The sequence below is a fragment of the Ictidomys tridecemlineatus genome, chromosome 8 (assembly GCF_052094955.1).
Source record: "Ictidomys tridecemlineatus isolate mIctTri1 chromosome 8, mIctTri1.hap1, whole genome shotgun sequence".
Lineage (NCBI taxonomy): Eukaryota > Metazoa > Chordata > Mammalia > Rodentia > Sciuridae > Ictidomys > Ictidomys tridecemlineatus.
Genome location: NC_135484.1, coordinates 90,158,079 through 90,176,049, shown reverse-complemented (window position 1 = coordinate 90,176,049; position 17,971 = coordinate 90,158,079). Strand labels below are relative to the sequence as shown.

At 33.7% G+C, this 17,971-nt stretch overlaps 1 protein-coding gene across 1 annotated transcript in view; it reads left to right on the top strand.

Annotated features, from left to right (window-relative positions):
- Positions 1-203: 203 nt before the first annotated feature.
- LOC101956061 (dynein regulatory complex protein 8) overlaps positions 204-17,971 on the top strand; it is a 28,894-nt gene continuing 11,126 nt past the window's right edge. Inside the window, exon 1 of the mRNA XM_078018517.1 lies at positions 204-302. Coding sequence (XP_077874643.1) covers positions 204-302 — 99 coding nt within the window. The remainder of the gene's footprint in view (positions 303-17,971) is intronic.

Here is a 17,971-nt window from a genome sequence, read left to right as displayed (position 1 = left end):
TTGCTATACTCAGGCCATAATCACAGAGGTGATTCTCAACCTACTTTAGCATCAGACAAAGACCTCTCTGCACAGTGTACAAACTTGAGTTACGACCTTTTTTTAGAGGTAACAAAAAGAGGGCCTGGAGAATTCTTGAGAATGTGCAGAACCTTGTAGCTGTGAGACTCAGGAGTAAGATAGTCTAGCATCTTTATAGACGAATGAGTAGCACCTTCAGGACCCATTTTCCGACCTTGGGCAACACAGTTGTTGCCAGGCCTGTGCTCACAGATGAAGCTCTGGACCTGCTTTACCATCAGGTATATCATCTTTCTACCAGGATTCTTGGAAAAAAATCTGTGTTTCCACATGTATCACTACTAGCTGTAGCAGTATCCTTGGGGTGCCACTGATATTGTGTGGGTATATACAGCTCTGAGATTGAGATGTGATACACCTTAGCGAAACTTAAGTGGCCTAACATCTGTCTACAACAACATTATCTAAACCATAGTTAGCATAGAGTGGAGTAAAACTCTATTCATAAGGACAGGCTTATAAGCATAGGACTTTGACCTAGAATTTAGTGTTGAGATGGTGAAATTTAACTTTCCCATCTTCAGGTCTTCCTGCAGACAGAGAATCTGGAGCATCCTTAGTATAAGTGGAAGATGTATGGTCCTATGTTATCAGACTTCTCTCCTGGCTATCATCATCTATGAGTGAGTGCAGTAGTATTAGGAATAATTACTCATCAACAGTAAGAAGCATATAGCTATGTGGACCTTGGTCCTACCCAAGTGCTGTGCTGGTATTGATGAGTTGTGCTGGGCTTAGGCTATGACATAGCTTGGTAGTGTTGGTAGCCACAGGCATTGGATAGAAGTCCATTCATTAGGATTCTTCCCAGAGCTGGGACTATAGGCCAGTGATTGTGAATGATACACATGTGCTTCCATCCCAAAGAGAGACTAAAAGTACTTTCTCTGTTCTTTCTGGACAAGGAACCAGCTGTGGTTTTGAGATAAGGTGGAGGCTTAGATCACCCTCTAGTGATGAAATATGAAAATATACTAACACTGACTTCACCCAAACCTGAACTGGGCACATTCAGTGCTTGAACACTAGAAGTGATTACAGGTGGAGATAAAATTATCAGCCTGCTTAAAGTTTGTGGATCAATAGGCACAGATTAAACCATAATAAGGAAACTGGAATAAATATCTAACACTGTAATGTTCAGATAATACTGCATACCAACAATCATCCAGAGTTTTCAGGAAAATATGACCTCATATAATAGTCAGAATAAGGTACCAGAAAATGACCAGGAAATAATAAGTAAGAGGTAATATATGGAGAATTTAAAAAGGTGTTTTAGGAATATTTAACAAGATTGTAGAAAACAGAAAGAAATAACTCAATACTCTAGCACAGACGCTTAATAAATAAATAGAATTAGCAGTAAAATGAACTGGACTATGGGAAGAGTTCAGTGGTACAGCATTTGCCTAGCATGCATGAGGACATGGGGTCAATCCCCAGCACTACAAAAGAAAAAAAAAGGAATAAAATATCAAACTGACAGAAATCATTAAGCTGAAAAATATACTAGGCAAAATTTAAAATATAATAGAAGGCATCAATAGCAGGATAAATCAAACTGAAGATAGAATTGGTAAGCACAAAGACAAGTATTTGAAAGTACATAGTTGAAGAATAAGGAGAATTTCTGGCAATTTATCAGATTTTTGTACAGTCTATCTATCTATCTATCTATCTATCTATCTATCTATCTATCTATCTATCTCCTTTTCTAAAGTAAATATTTAGGTTATTGGGGATTAAGAGAATCTTCAGAATACCAAAGGTTAGAAAGTTTTTCATAAAAATAATAGTAGTAAACTTTCAAAATCTGTAGAAAGAATCAAATATCTAAGGACAGAAAGTTTGATGATTACCATTTGTACTTAACCAATTATACCCTAAGACATGTTATATTATTTCTCAAATACAAAAGATAAAGAAAAGATTCTCAAGGCAACAAAAGAAAAGAACAAATAGTACAAGAATGTCCAATTTGCCTGACCCTAGATTCTCAGCAAAAATTTGTAGGCTAAGAGAGGGTAGCTTGAGAGTTTCACAATAATTAGGGCAATAAAAATGTCAACTGAATATATTGTATCCAGCAAAGCTATTTTTTTCAGAAATGAAGATGAGATAAAGACATTTTCAGATAAACAAAACTCAAAAAAGAGAGTTCTTCAAAATGAAAGAGAAAGACATTATCCAGAAATCATACCATTGGCTTCTTTCAGTCTTAGTCAGCTTTTTGTCACTCTAACCAAAATACTGGACATGAACAACTCAGAGGAGTAAAAATTTATTTATCACTCACAGTTTCAGAGGTCTCAGTCCTTAGTCAGTTGACTTCATTGCTCTGTGCCCAGGTAAGGCAGTGCATCTTGGGGGAAAGCCCAGGAAACAAAAGCTGCTTAGTTCATAGCTGGGTCAGGAAGCAGGGAGGAAGGAAGGACATGGGGGAATGATGCACCCTTCCAGGAAATATTCTCAGTGACTCACCTCCAGGTAAGCTCCATTTGCCTACAGATACCACCCAGTCAGTCCTTTCAAACTAGGATGAACTGTTGTAACTCTCACAATCTAATCATTTCACCTCTAAATATTTCTACATTAACATGAGTTTTGGGTGGACATCTCTTACCCAAATCATGACAATAGCCAAAAGAGAAGAAATCAGAATGTCAAACATGTATCTGTTCTCATATTTATTGAAGCCTTGTTCATAATATCAAAGAAACATAATAAATTTAAGGTTCCATCATCTGTATGAATGAATAAATTGTGACATATGTGTGTGTGTATATATATGTGTGTGTGTGTGTGGTGTGTGTGTTTACACACATACACATATATGTACATCCACACATATGTATATAAAATATATTTCATAATACATATGTAATGGAATATTATATTTCTATAAAATAAATGAGATCCTGACATCTGTAATAGATTGATAGAACCAGAGATTATAAAGTTAAGTGAAATAATTCAGGTACAGAATTACAAAATACTACGTGTTCTATATGTGGAATCTGATGTCTTGTAAAAGTGGAAAGTAATACAATGGTTGTTTTGGTTCAATTATAAGATGTCCTCCTAAAAGCTTATATGTGAGACAATGAGAAAACTCTATGGTTATGAGGGCCTTAACTTAATCAGAGCACTAATCTTTTGATAGGGATTTTATTGGTGATAACTGTATGCAAGTGGGATATGGCTGGAGAAGATGGGCATTGGGACATGTATTTGAGGTACATATTTGTCTGTGATGAGAAGAATCCATCTTCTTCCTGATCAAGTCCTGAGCCACTTTCCTCCACCATACTTTTCTGCCATGTAGTTCTGCCTCAACCAGAGCCCCAAGGAGTAGAGCTGGCTGTTATGGTCTGAGACCACTCAAACCATGAGCCCCCAAATAAACTCCTTTTTCCTCTAAAATTGTTCTCATTGGATCTTTTAGTCACAGCAGTGAAAAGCTATCTAAAAGAAAAATTGGAACAAGGAGTGGGGTTATTGATATGAGGAACCTGACCATATGGTTCAGAATATTTTTGGAATTTGTGGGAGGATTTTGAGATGGTTAGTTGTGAAAACTGGAAATGTTTTAGATTGTTGTGAGGAGAGCTTAAATGGCAAATTTTGTGGAAGCTAAGAAGACCAGAATTCTGACAGGACTGGGCAAAAAGATAAGGCTATCATGAGGTTTCAGAAGAGGAAAATTCTATTGGAACTTTGACTACAGGCCTTTCATGTCACATTTGGGCTAAGGGGTTGTGTGCATTTTTGCCTGTGTTCTGAGACTTTCTGTGAGGCTGAATTGAAATGTGATGGACTTCTTAATTTGGACTTCTTAATTTAGTACAGCATAGTAGTCAGCAGTGTCATGGATATCAGTGGCAACTTTTAGCCAAGTTTATTGTGATTATAAGAAGCAGAAAACAGAGCAGATAAATTTGGGGGAAAAAAGTTGAAAGATGTGAGTAAAAACTCAGGTAAGGAAGGTGCAATTGTTAAAGACATTACAGCCACTGAAGAAGTGCTGTGGACTTTGCCCAGAGACAATATAAAAGATGGCTTGAAGGCATCTCAGGAATTAGCAAGAACACATCCATCTCAGGCTCAAGGGAGTAAAAAAAAAAATTTAAATAAGAGATCAGTAGGACACTCTGCCTGTACTGTTTTTTTCCTGGATACTTGACTACTGTTTGAGATGTTAGTAGATCTTGGCAGCAACCACATGGTGCTGATTCTGTAGGATTGTAGGATGATAAATTAGGAGGTCATAGAAAGTTCCACCAGGATTTCAAAGGAAGGCCTAGGAGGCCAGGGAAATTGCAGCAGGTTTGGTATCCCTGTGTACAGTCTCTGGGAGGGTACTCCATAAAGATGTGAGGATTGAGAAACATTTTTCAAAAAAGCTTCTACCTCAAAGCCTGTCCAAGGAAGGGGGTGTAACCTTTGTCCTTAGAAAACCCACAGAGATCTCCTAGGCACATACTCACCCTGTTGAGTTATTTGTCTGCAAATAATGGGAGAAATCTATGGCACCAGGTGTCCCTGACTCAGTTAGGCTGGTGAGGACTCATAGCAACCCCCTAGCAACCATCAATCAGCATGAGATAGGGAAAATACCTGGGATGATACATGACCCTCTCAGTAGTTTATGGTGGCTGATAACATATTGAGAAGCCATGTAGTTCAGCAGGGACTCCCCTCGTGGCTTAAACCAATCAATTCAAATGAATCCCCCTCTTGTACTAACCAATCATCCTTATCCAACCTGTTCCCACCAGTGAATGCGCTAATCATGTTTTAGAGTTTTTTATGATTTTCCCATGGTATGTGATGATTTTATAAGAGATGCTATGATGTATGCGAAGTCCCTGCCTTCCCCAAAGAGTGTATAAACTGCTGCAAACCCTGGGCTCGGGGCCTCTCAGCATCACCAGTTGCCTTGTGCGTGAAGGACCTAGCTAGTTCGATATAAAATTCTCTTTGCTGCTTACATTGATCTTGGTCTCTGGTGGTCTTTGGGGGGTCCCAAATTCGAGCATAACAAGGATGAAGCCTAAGCTTCAGTGGAGACTCCCCAAGATTAAAAAATGTCAAAATCATGGAACATCTGCCCAGAAAAGCTGCATAAATTGAGAAAAGACAAGCTAACAGAGAGGTCATGTGGGCTGCAACCAGCAAAGCCATTGGGTGGAACTATAAAAGATTTTTGGAGAGTCCATCAAGATTCCCTGTGTTCCAAATGCTGGACACAGAACCACAGGATTTTTTGCCCACCTGAACTTCAATCTTGCTTTGGTCCCATCCCTTATTTCTATGCCCTTATTTTTCTCAAGGGAAATGTTTACTCTGTATCTTCATATGTTGGCTACTTGCAAATTGCTTTTGATTTTGACAGGAACTCATGACACAATACATGAGTCTCCAAGAAGACTTTGGAGTTGAAGTTTGGGGTAATGTTTGACCTCTTGAGACTATGGATACTCTTGTAAATGGATATTGTGAGATTATAATGAGCTTTTGGGGACCAGGGACAGAATGGTATGTTTTAGTTATTAGATGTCGCCCAAAGCTCATGTGTGAGACAATACAAGAACATTCAGAGGTGAATTTATTGAAATATAAAAATTTCTAATATAATCAGTGAATAAATCCCCTAGTGAATATAATCTAAGTGGAGCCTGAAAGCAGGTAGGCTGTGGCTGGAGAGAAAGGCACTGGGGAAATGCCTTTGGGTTATATATTTTGTCTGTGGTGAGATGAGTTTCAATCTCTCTTTCTCTTTCACTGTGCTTTCTGATCAAGTTTTGAGCCACTTTCCTTCACCAAACTTTTCTGCCATGATGTTCTGCCTCACCAAGACCCATAAGGAATGGATCTAGCTATATGCAGACTGAGGCCTCTGAAACCAGGAGCCCCAACATATTTTTTTCTTTTAAAATAGTCCTTGTTCTTTTAGTCATAGCAGCCAAAAAGCTGACTAAAACAGTATTATACAATATTTGAAATTTTCTGAAGGAGAATATGTTAGGTATTCTTGCATTCAACCATAAAGTGTAACTATATGAGGTGATAGAAATGTTCATCAGCTTGATTGTAGAAATTATTTCAGAACATATGTGTATATTGAAAAGTCACAGTGTGTATTTTAAATATATATTTGTTTTATTCATAATTATTTCTCAGTATAGTTGGAAAAAAACATAATGATAAACATAATTTAATGAATTGAATATACATTTTGAATTGGTTATGAAGCAAATAGTAATGCAGCAAATTATGGTTGTGATTTATAGTTAAAATAAATAATCTCTCTGAACTAAAATCCTGTTTATATGACATTTATTATCTGTTTATTTTGACAGTTACATAAGTAAGGAAAATTTAATTAAGTTATTTTCCTTACTTTATTCATCTGAAAAAGGAATGTGCAGATAGTATTCTGTAATTTTGCTTTTATTTTCATTATTCTACAATTACATTATGATAATTAACTCTGTTTATTAGAGTTCTTTATTTTTCTAAAAACTAAACAATAGAATTAATGCTTTCCGTACCTCTGTTTTTCATATTCACTTAAGCCTAACTAGTTTGGTTAGTAATATGATTCTAAGTATATATGCTACCTTGTGATTTTGATATATTTACATTTTTCATAATTTATTTATTCATTTCATGATTATTTCTAAGTGAGCATTGCTTAGTAGACACCAATCTTTTGGCACCTTGATCCTGTCTCCAGCCTTTGAAACCATAAAAAATAAATATTTGCTCTTTATAAAATACCCAATCTAAGGTATTTTGTTACAGAAAACAAAGTAAGATAATTCATTCTGTTTTGTTACTCAACTAGTGCAGTGCTGAATACTGAAATTGGTTAAAAAATGGTTAGATTTGAATAATTTACTCATAACACTGCTAATGGAAAATGGAACTCTGGAAACCCATTGTTTGCAATAGCAAAATATTTATGCAAATCATCTTTAGTATTTTAGTGAGATAAAGTGTCTATAGCAGGTGACACTATTGGATATCAAGTTATCATTATGTTTTAATGGGAATTTATGGCTAAGAATGGGACAGGAAAAGCTGGATTATGGGATTAGTGACAAAGAATTTTGGAAAGATGGGACACAACATGTCAGAAACTGTCATGCAAGTGAATAATATTTAATTCCTTCTCTAGTAAATGAAGTTTACATCAGTCAGATGAAAAAAATGATCAATATTGCGGATATCAGTCTGTCTTAACTTCCTGCTATGCTAGTGATTGACCAGTGGGCTCATGAATCCATTAATTAGCTAACTAATAAAAAATTAAGATATTAATATTTTGTATAGGCTCAACAAACATGAGTTTCCCTTTAGCATATCTAATAAGACTTCTTCCAGTGCTATATTCCCAACTTGTGAATATAAAAGACAAACATTGTCCTGCTCTGGTAGTATTCTCTCATGATCCAGCCATCCCTACATGATTTGTTGTTTACATTGAAGTATTCTCATCAGAGAGTAAGCACCAATTCATAATATGAATATGGTTCCCCACCTGCAGTGAAACAACATAAGTTTAAGGTAGAGTATTTCTGAAATCTGGAGGACTCACTGGACCAGCTACCATTACTTCTATGTCCTTAGGCAAATGTTAATGGAACATCACAGCGACAAAATACCAAAAAGACCACTTATGGTTCCAATGTTTCAGGAACAAATTTTTGTTATCACATAGGCTCAAGAATCATGTCCAACTGAGGTGTTAATTGAAACCGAAGGAAATATAGAATTGACAGTGGAATACCATTTCTTGTACCAAAAACTGATTCATATCCACTTGCAGAAACAAGAACTGTAGTGACTGTATATTACCCTTTCTTTGTTATGTATATATTTCATGATAATTTTACTTTTTCTGTGTTCTTTGCATCAATGTTACATTGGTGATGATTATACCTTCCTTTTCAGAACTTAAATTACAGAATATCAAGTTAAAAATGAAATTGGTAAGAAAAAGAATAAATATCACTCAGATGTGAGAACTTTAGGTCTTCTATTTTTTGAAGGATCAGAAAGTCTTTATTTAGAAGAAGGATAAATATATAATTTAGGCAGAGGCAAGATGGTGCTGTTTCTATGGCAGCTGGAAAGAGAATTATGAACAAAAAGGAAGGGAAGAACTGTGAATATTCAAAGCTATGAATTGTGTTGAATATTTCCCCCCGCCCTGCTAAATTCTGTCCTGCACCTCAGAAGCTGGAGACTGAAAATTAGTTTTTCTAGAATCCACTTCCTATCAGGTTTCTAGCTAGAGTTCTTCAATTGGAAGCCTATGTGTGTAGCGCTGGAGTTTTGCTTCTGGTTTTTAAACATTCTCTTGAGGATCAGCTTTGGGACATGGGAGGCAAGTTCTGTGATGCCTGCACTTCTAGTCCTTACACATTATGTAAATAACCAGGGTTTGGCAAAATTTATCCTGAATGTTACCTGAAGGAATATCTCTGTCACTGTTTCTCTAAATAGAAGTTTCCAGCTATCTAAAGAATAAATGTAAGAGTGACTCCAAATAAAACCCAGATTTTGTTAGTTTCTATTTTCTTTAATATTCATTCTGTTTCTATTGTGTGTTTACTGAAGAAAACATTACCAGGAATTCTGATCATAGAAATCACAAAAACATATTAGAATAGAAAAATTTTCCTAGCTTAAGTTAAAATCAAAACCCATGAAAATTAAGGGGTTTATCCAAGTGGAAATTTACTTTGGGTTGACTGGCACTAGAATCTATTATTCATGATTTCTAGTGCAGCCTCCTTTCAAAGTTAAAACTTACTTCGTGATGAAATAAACAACAACAAAAAAATCATTAATCTTTAATGAATAATGTACCAGTATTTTTGGCACTAGAAAAAAAAATAAGATGTGTGTGCTTTAAGTGAGGTAGACAGAAAGGACATTTATCAGCCTATTGTACAGGGAACATTTTGTATAGGCTCAACAATGCAAAAGATAACAGTCTTCTGGTTTTTAAACATTCTCCTGAGGATCACCTTTGTGAAGACTGTTATTCTTTATTTCTCATTCCTAACTCCTTATACAGAATCAAAGATCAATGATGCACTTAGAAATTGAACCTGATATAGAAAGAAAGATTGAGTAAGAGGATAATAATGGACCTAAAAATGCAAAAGCATTTAACTTTTAATAAATGTTTCTTAAATGATGCAGCTGGAGGCACGGTAGAACTTGTTCATCACATAATTTTACTCACTTGATTTTGCTTATTAATTTTGCCTGTATACTGTTATCATAAGGGAATCATTTGTAAAATATTTCTTTTAGATTGGCACATGTCACCTTGAATACCAAGAGAATGAAGACAATGACAATATTATGTCATACTTTAGTTTATATTTAAAATTCACTTTTACTTCCTTATGTTGACCCAAGTGGACATTTTGTTTTCTTTCTCAGAAAGATTTATTTCACCTTTTTTTTTCTAAATACATTTATTGTTGTGACCAGTGCAAAATGAAAATATTGGTCCTCAGGAAAAAGACATTAAAAGTTTCTCAGCAGAGAAAAAACCATTTCAGGTACCCTTCAAGAGTAATAAAGCCCTGTACAACTGTGTAGGTCACATGTGTATGATGTCAGCTCTACTACAGCTTACCAGAATGTTATTGGTTCCAGGTAATCTTCCTGAAAGGTCATAAATAGCACTAAGGAGAAATTGTGGCCCACTGAATCTGGGAAGGCCTTATGATAGCCTTACTTGTTCTGAAACACTGTTTAAATGAAACAAAGTGAGGTGGAAATTGCTAACTTCACACCTCTTCTTTTGATTTTGCAAACAATATTTCTGAAAAAAACTTCACTATTAGTTTTTCACTGATCAAATTGTGTAAGCAATGAATTACTGACAGTTACAACAAGGGAGAGGAATATTTGACTTACTGGTTTTCCATGTAGAGAAATCCTTTTTACCTTTCATCAAATTCTCCTCTAGATTTGTGTCATATTGAAGTATAGTATATACTACATGTATATACTATATAGTATATGTGGGACAATACTGGTAAAGTATAATGAGATAAAAGAAGACCTTTTGTCTTAAGGCCATACCTGATTCAAACATTTTTGTGATTTTTCCCAAATATTACTAAGAAACTTTTTATCAGATTCTGATATTTATATGATTTTCCCTTGTATGATTTTGTACATTTTAAGAAGCTGAATTTTAAACAACAATTTTTTCTTTTCTATTTCCTTTCATTGTGGCCTCATCAAGTTCAACATCTGATTAACCAAACTCATTATCAGATCTTCTAAGTTCTTTCTGGCTTGAAAGTAGCTTTTAGAATTTTGTAGTTTATTTATTTATTTTTTTCATCAAGGAATATTAGTGAATATTTTGAAATGTTATTTAAAACTCATACTTTTTTCCAAATTAGAGAAACACTGATTAGCAAATTTCATCCTGTATGACTTTATAAGAAATTGAAGAAAAATTTAAAAGTCAAAATTAAAACTATGTTTTGTTCTTTTTTTGCTACAGAAAAAACAACAAAAAAAAGGTAATGTAGACCTCAGTAGGGGAAAAAATGTATGGACACATGAGGAATTACTTATTTTCAGTCACCTGAAATGATATTATTAAGTTCCTAAAAAAATTTCAGTAATAGAATGTAATCTGGTTTTCACTATTAAATATCAATATTAAACATAGGATATAATAAGTAAGAATAGCTGGGCCTTTTGCTTTTAATCATCTGTAATAATTTTGTACATATTCTTAATTCAATAGAATTGACAGATATTTACTTTGATAGGATGAAGAACTAGTTTATGAGTTATAAATGTTAAAGCTTACATTTGAGGGGTATATTATTGGCAACTCAGTCTTCATTAATTTGTTTCTAATTGAATTTTGACTATATAAGTTTATTATTTCCAAATGTATTGAGTCAAGATGTAAAAGCTTAAATTTCTATTCTTTCATTACCTTCAGGATAAGTTTTCTGCCTGATTTTCTATGGAAAGTGACTCAGAAAAAAATAAAGATTAAAAATGTTTAAAAAGGATGTACTTGTTAATTGTGAATATAATTATTGTTCAAATTTAAACAAGGCATATGACTTAGTTATTTAAAATTATTTTTCTCAAAATTCAATATTTATAATTGTAAAATATCTTATTTAATACATAGTTTATTGTACTGTATGGCAAATACTGAAGCAAGGGTGAGCAAAATATGATCCTTGATCTCAAGGAGGTAAAAAAAAATGAGTGTCACTATGCATTCTCTTTATTAAAAATTCATTAAATATTTTATTTACAATAGAAGCTGGGTGAGATAACATAAGAAAAAGAAAGACCACATGTATTTTAGTTTAAATAATAACTTATAAACATTTCTGGACCCTTGTTCCCTCTGCTTTTGATTACCTCAAAATAAATAGAACACCATATTAATACCAATATATTCAAAATGCTGCTGGTTCCTGGCTTCAGCTGCTTTCGTGTTACTTCCAGAATGCACTCTTGAACTTCACCTAATTATTTTTTTAACATTCTTTAAAGTTATCTTATGTGTACACACAAATAAAATGACCTGTTCCAGTTGCAGAATGGTGCAGAACATGGTTTTAATCTCTTGCTCTGATCCTTCATTTCATTCTGTTGTCCAGGAAGTCTGACCCTTTCACTGCAAGTTCTGTTGTTTTTTTTTAAATGCTAATGGATGTATAAAGGTGGTGCTTCTCCACACACATAACTCTAATACTTCTAAAAGTACCAGATTGTTGCTGCACTTTTTTGGCACGTTCAATATGTCAGAGCTCTGCAGGGCTTGCTGAAAAGTAGACCAAAGATTATAGTCCAACATATGGCAATGAAGCACAGCAATCAAAAGGGTGCAATGTGATAAAAGCCACTTCATGTTCTACTTTTAACTCTTTCTCCTTTAGGTTTTGTTATGAGCCTTAGGGCCAGACTTAGCATGTATGAAAAGGGAACAATCCATCTTTTCTCTTTCCCTTTTCCTGCATTCAGACCTTTAAACTCTTATATGATTACTTTACTGAAATGTTCATTATATATGTCATGTATGTGTGGATTTGTTTTGTGATCTGAGTTTATACTACATAGTTAGTTTGGTCTAAAAATGATTGGAGACAGGTGCCATGGCATGACTGTAATCCTAGGTATTTGTGAGGCTGACGGGGGAGGATCACTTTGAGTCTATACATTTATTAGACTGGGCAAAATAGTGAAATACTGTCTCAAATAAATAAATGAATGAGTAAATGAAATTGTTTAAGGAGGTTATATTTTGCTTTGTATTGGTACTGATATTTTATTCTATTATATGTGATTAACTATTGATAGCAAGCTACTATTATTAAATATTTTACTTTGCTTAAATTTAAACACACAAACAGAATTTAAGCCCTTCAAAGTTCAGTGTAGCTGAATCATCTTCAAAAATTACAAGTAACAATAAAAGTGGTGCTACATGATTATATTTAATTAATTTATACTAACTTCAATATTTATAATTCTAAAAGTTTTATTGAACACATACTAAAGTCCACATTATGATGAAGATAGAAATAAAAATGAATAAAATATGATGCTAGATCTCAAGGAGATAAAAAATGAATGTCACATCAATAATTCCCAGAATTATACTTTACTTAAAAGATAACAGTTAAATAATTCAACAGTATAAGGAAGAGCAACAGGTGGAAAGATGGAAAATTTAATTTTTACACCCTTAGAGTGAGAACATAGTTCTATATTCTACTCGATTAAGAGAACACAACTCTGAATAACAAAATCAAATCAGTATTCTGAATACTGTGCTAAGTTGTTAGTTTTTTTCCTTCCCTCAGTGTAAAATTGGTTAGATTTTATAATGTTAAGTGAATCTCTATGTCTCCAAATTATACAGCAAAATATACTATGACATCCTTGTGAAATAGTTTGAAGGATTTGAAGTGAATGAACATAAATAAGGGAACTGAAAAGAGGATGAAAAGGGTAATCATTACGGATTAAGGTTGTCGTCAATCTGGAAAATGAACTCTAGTGGACAGTCCAAGTTCCTGCCTTAGTGTCTTCTTAACCAGCAATTTTTAGGTAGAACTTGCTGAAGGTAATCATGATATATAAAGTGATTTATGAGTGACATGTAGTTTAAAAATGTAATAAGTATATAGAAATAGAGAATCAGCATAAAAGAAAATTTTGACAGGCTGAGGCAATAGTCCAAACTGCATAGATGACATATAATATAGCTGAATGAACAGTCTTTATTTCCAGTATAGACATGTTTCTAAAACACCAAGTACAAACAAACCTCAGGGATTGATTTAATTGGAAAAAAATAAGAACATAAATTGATTATCAAACAACATAGTTTGGTAGTTCTAATTGAAATTATTGCAATGGCCTTCTTTATAGATGTGTTGGACAGATAACACCTGGAATTTCGTGTTCAGTTCTGAGCATAACAACGTAATGGAACTTGCACTGAACTTGTCTTAAGGTAGGTCGTGTGAATATCAAAGAGAAGGAAGACAAGAAAAGAAAAAAAATAGTTATTGATTTTTTGGTTATGAATATATTTTCTTAAAAACTTTCTTCCATTTACACTTTACAAATATCCTATAAAATAGGTAATATATTTGAAATAAACATATTTAAGTAACTGTCCAAGGTTATAGACTTGGTAAGGGCCAAACCTAACTTTGAACCTACATGAACCTGATTGTCAATGATTGTGCCTTTGACACTATAATGCTGCATCATCTTTCTTTTGTTAAATTAATTTTCTTGAGCATCATATTTGCATAAATTTAATAAAAAATTGAAGGCTAATAAGGTGCCTATCATTGTGGATATTCTCTACTTTGAAGACTCATAATCTCACTTTGGTTCCTGACCTGAAAGTATGTAAATCCTAAAATTAAAGAAGTATAACTTACCGGTACTCAATTCCCCTTTGAGTAAATTTCTATGTTTGTTTTTAGATGCTTTGTTTTGCTTCATTTTGGATTTTACTCTCACACACTCATAAAGCCAGGATCAAATGTGCTGCTTATATGTAAGGCACATTATGTACCGGCTTCTGGGATGCTTTACTTATAGCACAGAATTTGAAATTAGCTCAAGAAGCACATACTTCCAGCAAATGTTCGGCTTTTCAGTTGCTGCTTCACACTCTGCCAAAGGAAGACGACTCAAGAAACCAGGAGTGTGATGTTTTATGTCCTCACCACTTTAGTGTCTACACTGTACAGGAGCCTTTAAACATGAACAATGTTTGTAGGGTTTGAGCTAGTCCATTCTTTAGATTATTGCCTGTTCTTACAATGAGGAGAGATTAAGAAGTGGACTAAAGTTCCAGATGCATAGTGTATTTGGCATTCAGCATCAATTCTCACAGTTAACAACTTCATCTTCCTGACTCCTTTTAGATTAGTTATGTGAATGTCAATTGAATTTTATAACTAAATGTGCTGATATAGGTTTGAAAAATAAAACTTAGATGAAAACAGCATTCCTGCTGATTTTTATCTTTTTTTTTTTTCTGTCAAGCAAAGTTGCAAAAATGTGGGCTTTTCTGTTCCACCATTCCTAATCTGAGCTCCAGCATGTAGATATTGAGGGGAGAATCAATAATCTCTTCCTTCAGCTTTGGGCCCTTGATTCAAGGGCCATAAAGCACACAGAGTTTTAACTAATGGTTCCTGTGGCAACTTCCTAAATGCCCCTCCTTTCCTTATAGAATAGAAGGCGTAGAGCCTCTAGCCAGATAGATCTGTTCTATTCTGAAAATTAATTCCAGAGATATAGTCTTCCTCAGCGCTTCAACAATTTTTACACATCTCATTTTATCTATTTAAGAATTTTGCTTCTAAAATAATAGTTTCTGTTTTATTTAGAGAGTGATAAAGGAAAAATTTCTGGATACATCTTGCTTAATGCCACCAAATTCTATCTTTTGGGCAGTCAAATCTGATGGAAGAAAAGAAATAACCATTCCCAGTGACTATGTCACAAATGATGCTAAAAGGATATAATGATACACAGACGAAGGAACTGTTAGATCTGCCTGCAGGATCACAGAAGGCATTATAGTAAGTCAGACATTTGAATATGAAACTGAAAAAGAAAAAAAAAAGATATCAGAATGACACGTGAAAGTGGAATATTTTAGCTAAAATAAAAGAGGAGAATAAATGCATGGCAGGTTGAAAGTTCATGATATATTTTGAGAAACACAAATTTGCTTTTGTTAATGAGAACTAGATAAACGTTTGGAAATTGCGGAGACAAGACTGAAAGGGACAACTGCATAGCCCCCTTCTATTTCTTGATCTTCATTCTGAGCCAGAATGCAAAGTAATTTAATGTTACTAATGAAGCACCAGAGGAGGGGTTAAAGCAAGACAATACTTTTTTTCACAGAAAATATGTTGTTATTTATAGTTCCTTAAGTATTAAAGCATCTATAAAATTAAAGAATAAGTATTTTTATAGCTATGGACATAAATATAGAAATAGTAGGTAAATTTTAAGAATACCAATTGTGGTAATTTAAGATATTTTTCTAACTTCTTTGTTTTTTCTCTGTATTTGGGATATGTTATGGTTAGATATGAAGTGTCCCCTGAAAGTTCATGTGTAAAATAACACACAAATGATTAGAGATGAAATAATTGGGTTATAAAAAGCTTAACTTAATCAGTGTATTAATCCACTGATAGATTAACTGTGTGATAATTGTAGTGTGTGGTTTGAGGACATAGGTCACTGAGGTTCTACCTTTGGGGTTTATGTTTTGTCTCTGGTGAGCAAAGCTGCTCACCTGCTTCCAGATTACCATATTCTAAATTGTTTTTTTTCTTTCACATCTTTCTGCCATGATGCTTCAAGTTGGACCTATAGAAGAGCTCTAGAGTCAGCTGTCTCTGGACTGAGACATCTGAAATTGTGAGCCAAATAAAACTTTTCCTCCTCTTGTTCTCATCAAGTTTTTGGTTATGGGAGCCAAGAATCTGACTACAAATGGTTATGAATACATATTCTTAGCTGTGTCCTTGTACTCTTTCCACTTAAAGTAAGTGGACACATTTGGTGTTCAACTTGTCTATTTGATTTCCTTCAGAAAAATATGTGACTTAAAGGATCAAGGTGGAAATTCCAAAGAAAGATTCAAACAAATATCGTTTGGTTTATCTTCTGAGATTTCTCTTATCAGCCATGAGAAGAATTTCTTGTGTAGTTGATTCTTTCAATGATACTGCGAAAAGATTGAGCAAATCTGACTTACACCCAAATTCTGAAGCCATGCCCTTTGAAATCCAATAAAGCCATAGTTTATCTGCATAACAGTAAGAAAAATTAAAAAAAGGTTTTTTTATTGTTTGTTACTAGGATTTTGAGAATTTTTTGAAACAAAAAAACCTGACTCATTCTCCAGGAAAGCCTTTTAGCAATCCATTTTCTCTTAAATGAACAGAAAAACTTTGGAGGAATTGTCTCTAAGTATTTTAAATAGAGATGAACATTTATTATTCTTCAGCCCCAATGCTATATTCATATCCCTGTTATGCACCTTCTGCTTGGAAAACCCTAAAAGCCACTTAACACTTCCCATTACATGAAGTATGCATCAGTTAGCAGGAAGAATGACCTGCTACAAAATTGTTTGATTATTGTACCTCTTGTTTGAAATATTTTAGTGCTTCCATGTGTACTTATAAGGAAACCCATGCTTTATATAATACCTGCATGGCTCCCTCCTGCTTCTTCATCTCCATTCTGTGCTGTGCTTTTCTACTACTCTTGAACCACAAGAAACATTTTTATATTAACAACATGCCAATCTCATCCTCATATGGTGTCACTGGAATTCCCTTCTGCCAGGTAGAGTTTTCCCCTGGCTCTTTTCATTGTTGGTCCTTTATCATCTTTACATGGTCAGTTTAAATATATCTTCCTCCAAGAAACTTTGCTATTTATGCTGTCACTATTTCTTAAAAGTGTTTCTCTAAAGTAGTATTTGGTTATTTTCTGAATTTTCTCTCTATACATGTACATTTGATGAATGCAAGAATCATTTTTTGTGTTATTGGTTATATCAGGAAATTTTATATTTACTTAGTAAAAAGGAATAAAAGAGTAAATCACTAAATCTGTATATTGTTAGAGAAATAATAGGGCAAGTCTTATTATCAGATAGGATTTAATAACATGAATTTTATGATCAATTTAAAAAAAATCTCTCAAGTGCATATTTTATGAACATTTTACTAGAAGTAATTGGAAGAGTATCTCAGTTCATTCTTTCTGTCTTATAAATATGGTTAACCTTAATCTAACTTGAGCAAACAAAAAGTGGAATTTCCACTAAAAGGTAATGGTACTCCTTTAGTATTACTGAGATCCCCAAATTATATTAAAAAGAAATCTATAAAATAATACTTCCTAAATTGTGGCATTTATATTGTATAACAATAGGAATTCACTTCCATATTCCAGTTGACATTTTCTTCTTGAGTGTGGGTTACACTGCATTGTTATTAATTACTTACTAGTCTCTAGAGATGTGCTTGTCATTAAATAAACAAGTTTGTCTGAAACACAAAGTGTTATGAAAATTAAAAGAAAGGCATTTGGCCCTGATTGCAGATGACATAAAAATCCTAAAGACTACACAACACATGCACATGCACATGCACATAAACACAACTGTTGGAACTATTTAAAACAATTCTGGATACAAAATGAATATAAAAATTTGGAGACTTTTTCTGATAATAGAGAAATATCTGAAAAATAAATTAGAAGACAACTTCTATTTATAATACCTGCAAAGTTAAAA